Here is a 13,309-nt window from a genome sequence, read left to right as displayed (position 1 = left end):
CTTTTACCTGCCTGGGTTGATTTTTTTTTTTAGCTCCGTCTGGGTTTTCATGAAAGTTCAGGAGAGAAAGATGAGGTACAAAAATTATGACCCAACAATAGGCGCAGCAGGTAAGTATGTCAGAGTTGTTGTTTTGCAGCAGCACACCCAGGAAGCACACACACAAGTAAGTGAATTTCAGCAGGGTTCAATTATATATAAGAAACTTCTTTTGTATACAATACCGAACAGCAGAATTCAGCATACAAAATCAGGAACACAGAAGCAAAATTCATCGAAGCAAGTCATTACAGAGTAGAGGGATACAGAGTCTAATATTGTACAGAGGCTGAGAAAAGTTACAGAGGCCCAAACAACTCTTATATACAGTTCAGCAAGTCTAAGCAGACTTCAAATTATCTCTTATGGCCCCATACAAACAAATATTATGTTTCAGTTTCCAAACAGTCCCCATTGGCTGACCTGTTGCCATGTCTATTCCAGTCTATGAACATAGTAGTAGGACCCTGTTTAGCCTTTGCAAAGAGTTGGGCTGCATAGTTTAAGATGTAGACAGAGGCTGACAGGACCTAATTGTCCTTTTCAGGATCTTATGGAAGAGTGTATAGAAATAACAAGAAGATATTCCAACATGTTATAATTATACTGCATCCAGTGTAGCTGTAGCACTGAAATACTACATCTTCGGAAAATTATGTGGAGGGTATAACACATTGCAATCAATATTGACTTAGTTGTGAATAGTGCTTTGGTATATTTAATACATACAAGTAGTCCTCAATTTGTTATTGTTATTTTACAGATTGTTCAGAGTTATAGGGTGCTGAAAAATTGACTTACAACCTGTTCACGAAATTATCCCCATTGCAACGTCCCTGGGGTCATGACCCAACTTCAAGCACTTGGCCACTGGCTTATATTTATGATACCTGCAATGTTCTAGGGTCATGTATCACCATTGCAACCTTCCCAGTCAGCATCCGACAAGTCATAGAGAGGCCAGTTTTACCTAAAAAAAAACATGATAATCCATTTAGTGGCTGAAATAAAAAAGTTAATAGAATAGAATAGAATAGAACAGAACAGAACAGAATTCTTTATTGGCCACATGTGATTGAACATACAAGGAATTTGTCTTTAGGGCATAAGCTCTCGGAGTACATAAAATATATAAGTGATAAATTATGATCATAGTCATCATAAATACATTCATCATGAATCATAAGATACAACACTTAATGATAGTCATAGGATACTAAATAAGCAATCAGTTGTAGGAAATTATCACCCAGCCCTCTCCCAGAAAAATGAAATATCCTAGGAAATATTGAAAAGGCAGAATATTTCTCTGGATGTGAAAAGAAAGAAACATGTTTTAAAAGACAGAATAGTTCCCTGTAGCTTCTTGCCCACCCCCACTTTGTCAATAGGCACATTAAGACTAGCCAGGCTAGCCCACTTTACATAATAAAGACTTCAGCAGCACCTACAGAAAGGCATGATTGGCCTTTTACTCAACTCTCCACATAGCTTCTGAGAACTAATCTATGGATTCAAAACAGCCTAGAGAGTAGCCCCCTGCATGGCACCATGGGAGTCTGACAACCAATCAGAATACATTTCTTACACAGGAACAGGAAACAGAGAGGTGGGACTAAACAGGGTATAGAAAGCCTAGCAAGTCCTGTCCTCAGCCTTCTCTTCTTCTCCATCAACTTGAAACATGTGATCACCTTTTCTGTTCAGGGCTCAAGCCATGTGGCCCTGTCCAACAATAAACCATCTTTCCAAGCAGCCTCCATGTCTCCAGTGCCTTCTTCCCCACTTGGAGCTGAACCCAGAAGGACATTTCTTTCAACAAGTAGAATAGAATAGAATAACAGAGTTGGAAGGGACCTTGGAGGTCTTCTAGTTCAACCCCCTGCTCAGGCAGGAAACCCTAAACCACTTCAGACAAAGGGTTATCCAACATCTTCTTAAAAACTTCCAGTATTGGAGCTTTCACAACTTCTGGAGGCAAGTTGTTCCACTGATTAATTGTTATCTGCCAGGATAGTTCTCCTTAGTTGTAGGTTGCTTCTCTCCTTGATTAGTTTGTACCCATTGCTTCTTGTCCTATCCTCAGGTGCTTTGGAGAATAGTTTGACTCCCTCTTCTTTGTGACTACCCCTGAGATATTGGAACACTGCTATCATGACATCCCTTAGTCCTTCTTTTCATTAAACTAGACATGCCCAGTTCCTGCAACCATTCTTCCTATGTGCTTCATATGTACACTAATCGGCATGCATTAAAATGAAATTTCGTAGCATCCAGCTCTCAAAGGGTCTCCACCTCCAATATACACTACATAAACATGAGGAAATAAATAAATACAGAATTATGCATGTACCCACATATATGACACAGAAACAACCGTCTAGTTCGGGTATATGCATGTACATGGCGAGAAAAATGCTAGTTTGCCAGACGGAGGGCCTAGGGAACAAAGCTGTTGCAGAATGTGGTAGTCTTGCTAGAAATACTTCCAACATGTGAGCAAAATTTGGATGCTCAGCAAGTTATTTGTACTTATGACCGTTGCGGTGCACTGTATGTCACACGATTCCCTTTTGCAACTTTCTGACCAGCAAAGTCAATGAGGAAGCCAGATTCACTGAACAACTGGGTTACTAAATTATCTACTGCAGTGTTTCACTTAACTGGGTCTCCTGCCTAAGCAGGGGGTTGGACTAGAAGACCTTCAAGGTCCCTTCCAACTCTGTTATTATTTTTAAAAAACATGCTTCTTTTAACCGAGGCAAGAAAGATGGCAAAATGGGGCAAAAAAACACAAACGTCTCACTTAACAACAGAAATTGGGGGGGGGGGCGGGCGGAGGAAGGGAGAAATCTGTTGCGGTCGTAAGTCGAGGACGCCCTGCATCAGCAGGTGCATTCAGCTCAGTCCTGTTTGGATTGGTTCCATTGTCTCCCTCCCAACCCCGCCCTTGGAGAAGCGCATGCGTCCATGCTGCCCGCCGGCTTTTCCTCTTTGCAGCAGCCGGGTTTGGTTCCCCCATCCTCTCTCCCTCCCGTGTCACGTGACAGGCGGGAACGACATGGCGGCCTCGCTCGCGCGTCGCAGCACGATGACGTCATATCCGGGCGCTGGGGGCGAGAGGCGGGGCCGCGGGGGGTCGACGGCGATGGGGCTCGCTGAGGAGGAAGAAGCGGGCGGACGGCGGCTTCGCGGCTGCTGACCCTCCGTGGGGAAGCGAGCGGGGAAGGGGAGGCCTGCGGTCCCGACAGGGCTGGGAGCAGCGGCGGGTAAGGGCGGACCGTGAAGGGGAACAGGCCTCTTTCTAGGCCCGACTGAGGGAAGGGGGGGGGAAGCGACCCTCAGCGGCCTCCTCCGCCGACCGTCTGCCTAGGCGGGCCTGGCCGGCTTGTGGAAGAGGCCCGAGACCGGAATGCCGCCTTGTCCCGTTTCGAAAATACCCCTGGAAGGCCTCGAGGTCGAAAGTGGGGCCGAGAAGGGCTGTGGGGGGTGGGGGGGGCAGAACGGAATTCCCCTCCCCTTAAAATAAAGAATGATAGTGATTTATTGGGTCGTTGGATGGGGCAGAAGTTATGAGGGACCTCCATCTCGGCTGGGGTGGCCGAGTCCCCGCTTGAAGGGCTTTTGCCCGAAGGGTCTAAAACACGGACGTCCAGGCCTGAATGGGGACGAGCTCAGTAGGGTGGGTGGCGGTTGGGTTGGGATGGGAGACCACGGAGAGATCCCGGGAAGACGGCTTGGATGGGGAGTTAGAAAGGCTGCTCTCGCTTTTCATGGAAAGTTGCTCGAAGGCTCCTTGTATTCTCCCAAAAATCGAGCTCTAAGGATGCTTTTTTTGCGGGGGGGGGAATATCAGAGTCCCTTAGATGGGAGGGTGGATTTTTTGAAGAGCTTTTATTCTAAATAAAACCTAGAGGTAAAGCAGACACAGTGGCTAAGACGCTGTGCTTGCCGATCAGCAAGGTCCGCGGTTCGAATCCCTAGCGTCGCTTAACAGAGTGAGCTCCCATTACTTGTCCCAGCTTCTGCAACCTAGCAGTTCGAAAGCATGTAAAAATGTGAGTAGAAAAATAGGAACCACCTTTGGTGGGAAGGTAACTGTTTCGTGCACCTTCGGCATTTAGTCATGCCGGCTACATGACCACGGAAACGTTTTTGGATAGCTCTGGCTCTTCAGCTTTGAACGGAGATGAGCACTGCCCCCTAGAGTCAGGAACAACTAGCACATATATGCACGGGGAACCATTACCTTTAAGGCAAAGTGGGGAAAGTATTCCTGGAAGAAATCGCTAACCTCCTTCACGTTTCATGGTTGTATAGAGCGTAGTGTCACACGAAAGTGACTTAAAATCTTGTCAGATCAGCGAGTTTCCCTTTCCTTAACCCCCTCTCATTATGTTGAATTTTAACAGTATGAATTAGTCTGCAGGTAGCCCTCGACTTACGACCACAATTGAGTCCCAAATTTCTGCTGCTAAGTGAGGCAGGTGTTAAGTGGATTTTGCTCCATTTTACAACTTCTATATAGTTGTTGAGTGAATCACTGCAGTTTTTAAGTTAGTGACAAAGTTGTTAAGTGAATATGGCTTCCCCCTAGATTTTGCTTATCAGAAAGTTGATCGCATAACTCCAGGACGCTGCAACCATCATAAATATGAGTCAGTTGTCAAGCATCTGCATTGTGATCACGCGGGGAAGCTGCAATGGTTGTAGGTGTGAAAAAGGGACATAACTCATTTTTTTCAGTATCATAACTTCAAACGGTCAATAAGTAAACCATTGTAAGTCGAGGACAACCTGTATTCAGCCCATAGGAAAATCTCTTTGTCCTGGAGTATGTTGATGGTCTATTAAATTACAGCAACATGACACATGCTTCAATTTCATTATTGGCTTGATATGACATTTATATTTGATATAGGTGTAGTGACCTATAGGTTGGGGACCTGCTTGGAAATTCATAATTGAAATGAACCCAACAGAATTACTCCACAGATGAAAATCAACACAGGGACACGAATCAATTAGATTGGCCGCAATCTGAGAATTCTCTGTACTGTAGGTGTTAATCTGGGATAAATCCTGTTTGAATTCATAACATTTTTCAGTAATAGGCAGTCCCCCTTGTTTCCTATATCTACGCTAATGCTGTTTTCTTTAATCAACCGATAAACATGAATATGGCATTATGGTTGTAAATGAACAATCATAAAGTTAACAAGCAGTATTAGTTGAGCCACCATACATCTTTCATTTTTTGGGTGCTCATATTGCATCATAATGCAATTTTTGGTTTTATGTTAGCATGCCATGGAAATGCGGTTATTGGATTTGTGACATTTTGTGTATGCATGGACACATTTGAAAGTTTTCTTTAATTCCAGGAATTTTTTTTCTCTTTCTTTGGGTAGCAAACAAGAAGGATAAATTGAAGATTATCAAAATGAGCAGGAAGCCTCCACATCGTCCCGGGATCACATTTGAAATTGGTGCTCGCCTGGAAGCTCTGGATTATCTACAAAAATGGTATGAAGCCTGATTACAGCTGAGCCTCAATTTATGACCACATTTGAGCCCAAAATTTATGTTGCTAAGAGACATTTGCTAAGTGAATTCTGCCCCATTTTATGACCTCTCTTGCCACAGTTGTTAAGTGAATCACAGCAGGTGTTCAATTAGTCACACTGTTGTTAAGTGAATCTGGCTTCCCCATTGACTTTGGTTGTCAGAGGTTCACAAAAGGTGATCACATGACCCCAGGACACTGCAACTGACATAAATACATGCCAGTTGCCAAGCCTCTGAATTTTGATCCTGTAGGGATGCTGCAACAGTTGTAAGCATGGAAAACTATAATAAGTCACTTTTTTCAGTGCTGTTGTAACTTCAAATGGTTACTAAATGAACTGTTGTAAATCGAGTACTACTTGTATATTGCTGGCTTAGTAGAGGACATCTTCATATGATGCATGATAGCTCCACGCCAGTACATTGAAATAGTTTCTAAAAATACTTAAAAAGCTTAGCAGTTAAAAGACCTTGTCCAAAAAATAACTTTTTAAAATTGAGAAATATCACTTTGATACACAAAAAAGAAAAAAGAAAATGAACAAAACGAGAGTAGAAAAATACAAGAAACAATATATTCCAAGAAAAGAATGTAGTGATTAAGGCATGAGGCTAGGAACCAGGCAACAGTGATTTCTAACCGTCTTAAGTCTGAAAACCATCAGGGTAACTTTTCTCAGCCATACTCATCTCTCAATTTTTGTTGTGGGGAAAATAGGAAGAAGAAGAAGGTGTATCAGATATGTTTGCAACCTTGAGTTATTTATAAAAATAATAAAGGTGGGATTAAAAAGAAATAAAATGAAAATAAAGAATGTAATTAAGCTGAATTTTTAAATACGTTGTGAAACCTTGTCTGTGTAATAATGCAGCCTTTACTACAAGAGTTGAGTCAATTCATAAACAGAATATGAACTTACAAGATTATAAATCATTTTAACATTGAAAAATACAATTTATTGCTATGCCCCCATGCTTTACATTTACATCTTTAAATGATATCAATGATATCATATGAACAAATTTACAAAATTTAAATCAAAATATGAGAATAGACAGTAGCCTATATCAGATGAGTAATTTATTCCCTTCCCCATTGTATGCTTCCAACATACTGAGCTGACATCCTCACTTTTTAAGTATTCTCCCGGGCATCCAATTAATATTAAATTGTTTTGTTGAATATGCCATCTTATAATCATAAGAAGCGGACTTAACAGTTTTAGGATTCTTAACATTTTCTTTGTTTAATACATGATAATCCAATTCTTTGCTCTAGTGTTCTGGCAAATAACTGACATGGCTTCTGTCAGTCTTTTTGAAACAACATTTAACCAGGTAACTTGTGAATGGCTTTCATGGTCAGCAAGCTCTAGATCACTGAGACTGTCTTAAGTCTCACTGAAAGATTTGAAACGTTTTATTTAAAAAGGCATTTTAGATCTCCAGCAGTACAGGTAATCCTCAATTTACAATCGGTTGAAATTAAAGCAGACCACACAAAAAATTATAAGATGGATTCAGCATTCCAATGGCCAAGCCCCTTCCAATCACCTAATAGTATTTTGGTTGCTTAGCAACTGGCTCACATTTATGACCATTTGCAGGATCCCGCAATCGTGTCTTGATTTAAACCTTTTTTTTTTTTGCTGGAAACTGGCATTCATTTCTTTTTTCCAGCAAAAAAAAAAACACCCTTTGGGGACAATGGGTTCCCTTAACGACTGCTGTGTTTGCTTTATAACCTCTTTAAAGAGGTAGTAAAATTGGACATGGTCATGTGATGACCTGCCTAATGACATGAACCTAATTCCAAGTTCAGTTACAGTCATAAGTTGAGGAATGCCTGTATTGAAGTAAAGAATTCAGCAAACACCATAAACCACTTTCAATATAACTAATTAAGTCTGGAAGCTGTTCCTGTTTCTGTATGTAGACATAGACAGGCAGACAGATGTAATCACACAGAAAACATTCAGTAACTACAGTCGATTTTGTATTACATAACCAAGAATGAAATTTCTAACTTAATGAGTCAGAACCATACACATTACTGTGGGTAGCCTTAACAGAACACACAATGTTATCTGAATGGATCTCCTGCCCGATACAGGACTAGCCCCAATACTTTTTACTTTTCAAAAAATAGTTAAAAACTGGCTTTTTCTCTAGGTCCTTGGGTTGTGTCAGAAGTCAGGGAGAGGCCTCTTGTGACTATTTTAATTATCCTGTTTTGTTTCCAATTTTAAGGACTGAGTTAGTATTATTTTAATGAAATATGGCATGTGTTCTTAATGTTCATTTGTGTTGCACACTGCCTAGGGTCACATTTCTTTTGTTGGGCTTATAAATGCTTGAAATAAATAAATAGTTGCAAGTATTTCACTTGAAAGACTCATAATGTTGAATGTTGATTTTATTTATATGCCGCCCTTTTCCCCTGAGGGGACTCAGGGCGGCTCACAACTCAACCAGGGAAGGGGGGGATACAGACAAAATTAAAAACGACACAAAACAATACATAGTTTAAAACACACAGCAGTCATACCATTCGAGACGGGGGCAACGGTTCCTTAGCCCCAGGCCTGTCGGAACAGCCAGGTTTTAAGGGCTTTGTGGAAGGCCTGGAGGGTGGTGAGGGTTCGAATCTCCACGGGGAGTTCGTTCCAGAGGGTCGGAGCAGCCACAGAGAAGGCTCTCCTCCGGGTAGTCGCCAGTCGACACTGGCCGGCGGATGGAATTCGGAGGAGGCCTAATCTGTGGGATCTAATCGGTCGGGTGGAGGTAATTGGAGGTAATTGGCAGGTGCTTCATTTTCCTCCCATTATCTGTGTTTTGTATGATTCCGTTGATTAATTTGCTTCAGATGCACAGTGGGAATAAATTTCTTTTTAAAAAACCTTTATACTGTAATAGTTTTATATAATTTTGATGCAGATGGTCTTGTGTTTGTGCTTAAAAGTTTTTTAAATTTCTTCCTCAGTTTTTCTTCCTTTAAAAAAAAAATCATGAACTTTGCACATGACGGTTATCTGTGATTCCTAGACATCCACTGATTCACAGAATATCTTTTTATAAGGGGAAAAAGTCATTTGTTTTGAAAAAAAAACCGGATCCTTTCATAATGCCACATTTAAATACAATTTAGAGAAAATAGGGTGGTACTTGTAATACCTTTTATTCAGGCATGATCCAAGATAGACCAGTGAGTGGGCAGCATCCAAATAACTATCATAAATACATGAAATAGTACCTATATTACACTAATTAAGGATTGTAATATGAGAACATAAATTGGTAGAATAGGAATAAGAATAGAATAGAAAAAGGAATAGAATAGAATAGAAAAAGGAATAGAATAGAACCGAATCAGAGATGGAAGAGACCTTTGAGATTTTCTAGTCCAATCTTTGAGACCAAATCTGATTTGGATCAGGAAAAATATAGTCTTTGTAAGGTATATAAAAGTCACCAATGGACACCCAAATTAAGAGATTCTTCTCCTTTGGAAATACACAAGTTTCTTGTATTTTTTAAAAAGGGGAATGTTCAGAATTTAAATTGATTAACGATAATAAGTATCTCTTTCCACTTGAAAAAAATGATTTTGTATTCCACAATCAACACCAGTGCACAGGAAACTTTTTCTTCTGTTCACCAATTAATAGAGCAAAAGATAATATTGTTTAGTTTGGGAATTATCCAAAGTTATAATTCAGGATATTGCTGTAACAAAATGGAAGTCACTCACTCTTAACACCTAATCAGCTATAGATATACCTGTCTGATTACCTTTGAGCAAATTCAGGTTTTAGTGTAGTATATATCCTCCACTTTTGTGGATATTCCATTAATATAGGAAATATCTGTTCTACCTATTGTGGAGAAAATACTTTTTAAATATGGGATAAGGATATTTGATAGGGTTGCTAGCATAGAATTCCCTGCTATATATTTTCATGGGAAATTGTTGCCCTGACAAGGAACTTTTGTTGCAGATTCTTGGATTGCAGTATTCCCTGGAATTAAAAAATGAAAGTATTCCTTTCCATTTTTCCTTGCAAACATTTCTCCCATCAGGGATTTTGCAGGTAATGTAGAAACATCAAGGCCTCCGTGCTGATTTATAAGGTTGTTACATTTTGAAAACAAAAGTATGTAAAGCAGCTGCTTTCTTGCCGAGGCTTTTTTTTTTTAAAAAAAAGATGCCATCTAAACTGTTAGAGATTGTAAACTTTTGGTAGTTCTCATTCCAGCCACATTTGAGACATCTGTTAACTGTAGTACAGGCATCCATGACTTACGAATTTTCATTGCCATGCAAGACAGTTGTTAAGTGAGGCATGTCTGATTTTACGAACTTTTTTACCACAATTTTGCCAATTCACTTGTAAAGTGAATCCCTGCCATTATTAAGTGAATCACATGGTCATTAAGTGAATGCCCCCACCCTCCCCAAATTCACTGTGTTTGTCAGAAAACTAGCTGGGAAGGTTGTAAATGGACCGTGGACTCCGAAACCATAATTAGTATATGCTGGTTAGCAAGCACCTGAATTTTGATCCTGGGGGTGCTGCAATGCTCATAATAGCAATAACACTAAGACTTATATACTGCTTCCCTGTGCTTTTACACTGTGTAAAAGGCTGAGTCAGCCGTGAGCCCGTGAGAATCGAACTGCTGGCAGTCAGCAGAATTAGTCTGCATTCTAAGCACTGTGCCACCAGGGCTCATCATATGGGAATTGACATGTTTTCCTTGTTGTTGTTTTTTTGTGACCTGTGGACTGAAGCACCTATCATCCCCTTCCTGATTCTGATTCACTTATTCTAGCAATGTAAACGGAGTAGCATAATGAACCCCTAAACGTACATACTGATATCAGTCTTGGATTCAGTTTTCTGAAAATGATTAGGTTATCTGAATTCGTCTTGTAGCAATGGTAATAGCACTTAGACTTATATACTGCTTCGTAGTGCTTTCCTACCCTCTAAGCGGTTTGCAGAGTCAGCATATTGCCCCCAACAGTTTAGGTCCTTATTTTACTGACTTCGGAAGGATGGAAGGCTGAGTCAACCTTGAGCCAGTCAGGATCGAACTCCTGGCAGTCGGCAGAATTAGCCTGCCATACTGCATTCTAACCCCTCTGCCACCACGATTCTAAAGGCAAGGGCCAGTTGTAAGTCCCTTTTTTTTAGTGCCATTGTAACTGCACGTTTGCTAAACAAATGGTTCTCACTTAAGGAATATGATCAATACTACAAGGAGGAGCTATGAGTCAGTCTTATCAAACTTATTTAAGAGTTCTGCCAATTCTTTTCCTCTCCTTTGGGCAAGTACTTCTCTGGAGGGTGTTTTACTACCTTTTGAATGTGTTTCCTAGGACTGGAGTATTGATAACACCAGGAATGAGGAAGAATTGTTGATAATCTTTACTGTAAAGTTAAAATATGCAGCTGGGGCAGGGGGGCGGGGGGAGCATACAAAGGGGTTATTTTGTTAAATAGCTCGGCTTGTTTGGGCAACTTGTTGAATGTGAACAGTTTGGAAATACTTCATTTTGTTAAAACTTACCTTGAATGTGTTATTTTAAAATAACTGACCCAAACGTTTTTAAAGAGTATCTTTAATAGCTCCAGATAAAGCATCTTATATAATTAATATCCTTTCTCTATTGCTGTATCGATTTCACTGTTCCTCTTCAATGTTTTAGCCTTATAATAGGCAACAGTGCTTAGATCTGATTCCGACCTAATGCTTTCTTTGGCATGTTTGTGGCTCCAAATAGATGTGGCTTTATGGTCTTTGCTTTCCACAATGTAGAAATAAAATTTCATTTTAGAAAAATTAAAAGCACTGTAATTGTGAAGCAGATGGAACACCCAGGCGGGAGAGCTGCTGCCACTGGAATTTTTCACTTTTATTATCTTCACTTTGTAAGATTAATCCTAAAAATTCTTTTTGAGAGTAGTGATAGTTGATAGCAACGGATGATCTGAAATGGCAACTTAATGTTGTCTAATAAGAGCCGGTTTGGAAATTCTCATGCTTCTTCCTTGATAAAATATCTGTGGTCCAGTTTATGACCAGAGGTGTAAGGCTTCTTTCATATTTTTAGCCAAGCTGTGTGACATACAAGTATCCATCCCTTTCATGATAACATATCTTATTATCTGAAAAGTAATATGCAGAAATGTTACAATGATCAAAAAAGATGGGAAACAACCAGCATTGTTCTATGACTATGCCAAACTTAATCCTGTTCCATCTTCCCAGAGTCCAAGTGTGAGTGTGTGTGTGTGTGAGAGAGAGAGAGAGAGACAGAGAGAGAGAGAGAGAGAGAGAGAGAGAGAGAGAGAGAGAGAGAGAGGAAGGAAAGAAGGAAGGAAGGATGAATGAATGGTGCACTCACCTTTGAGTTAGCCTTGACTCCTGGCAACTCTTAGGAGTAGACCCTCCAGTTTTCTTTATAAGATTTTCAGAAGTGGTTTGCCATTTCCTTCTCTTGAGTGCTGAGGAGAGTGACGGGCTGAAGGTCACTCAACTGGATTTGTGCTAAGGTGGGACTAGAAGTTACAGTCTCCTAATTGTTAGCTTGGGGCCTTATTTACTAGAACAAACTAGTTTTCTACAGCATTCTGGTTCTAGATAAGACAAACAGTATAGCAATTCCCCTGAATGTATAGCTAAAAGCTATGTTAAATTGAATATTTCAGATTTAATTAATAGAATCTCTGCCCATATCTTGCTCTTTAAAAATAAAGGAAACAGGAGAACGTTGGATTGGCTCTACCATGATAATAATCCTAATTACAAATTGGACTGTCATTGACAAGCCGTGTATGATAGGGAAAATAAAATGCAGCACTTACGGAAAAATGTGGAGGTGAAAATTTATTTTTGTGTGTGGTTATTTTGGAAAGAAAACAGTAGAACTCCATTAAATATTGAATCAGCTAACAAGTAAAATCAGAATATATTCTTGAAATATATACACATGACTCAAATCAAGCAAATTGGATGGCCATATAAGGAGCAGAGAATAATAAGCAACCCCGAGATGATTTAATGGTAGCATTTGATCCTGAAGTGGGTCACACATGTTTAACATCAAATATTAAATATATTGGTTATTGAAATGAAAGTACTATATTATACTATACTACACTAACCTATGCACGTCTCGAGACTTTTGACATTACGTTGGGCTTCTAAATAGCTGTTCCTATAACTGTTTATCAGCAATATAAAATATTTGCACTGGATACTTTCCCCCTAGTTTATTAATTTAAGCATGCAGTAGGAAATATACAGTAGTTTTATTATGAATTGATATCTTCTGTTGATTAATCCTAGCACAAAAACCACAGCTTTCCCCCCTTGCATTCTTACCAGTGACTTCAGAGGATTTATGATAACACCTCATGTTAGATGCTGTGCCAATAAGATTTAGAGGTTGAGTATTTTTACCTTTGGTATTCACGTTATTAGCCAAGGAACTGATTAAAAGCTGTCCAGTTTTGAAAACAGTTAATCGTAGGGTGTTTGGAGTAAGAAATACCTGGGTTGTTTCTATGTGGCTTCAAAGAAAATTGCCAATCCATATCTTCTCAGTTGATAGAAGAACTAAGTGGGAGAGTCTTAATTTGGGGCAGCAACTAATATCTTGTTTTATACACTGATGCATTTCCCAGCTTTGAAC

At 39.9% G+C, this 13,309-nt stretch overlaps 1 protein-coding gene across 4 annotated transcripts in view; it reads left to right on the top strand.

The window, feature by feature from the left end:
- Window positions 1–3,169: 3,169 nt before the first annotated feature.
- PHF20L1 (PHD finger protein 20 like 1) overlaps window positions 3,170–13,309 on the top strand; it is a 63,652-nt gene continuing 53,512 nt past the window's right edge. For 3 of the 4 annotated variants that reach the window (XM_087706667.1, XM_087706668.1, XM_087706665.1), the window contains exons 1-2: window positions 3,170–3,308; window positions 5,451–5,565. In XM_087706667.1, the coding sequence (XP_087562793.1) occupies window positions 5,483–5,565 (83 nt within the window). In that variant the 5' untranslated portion in view covers window positions 3,170–3,308; window positions 5,451–5,482. Of the gene's footprint in view, window positions 3,309–5,450; window positions 5,566–13,309 lie in introns of those variants that run through there. The other variant, XM_087706669.1, reaches the window with a different exon arrangement.

Source organism: Thamnophis sirtalis, unplaced genomic scaffold (assembly GCF_051295495.1).
Source record: "Thamnophis sirtalis isolate CommonGarterSnake01/CBP01778 unplaced genomic scaffold, rThaSir2_p1.2 scaffold_2, whole genome shotgun sequence".
In the NCBI taxonomy this organism is placed as follows: Eukaryota; Metazoa; Chordata; class Lepidosauria; order Squamata; family Natricidae; genus Thamnophis; species Thamnophis sirtalis.
The sequence above is the reverse complement of the archived record's forward strand: the minus strand, read 5'-3'. Positions and strand labels throughout refer to the sequence as shown.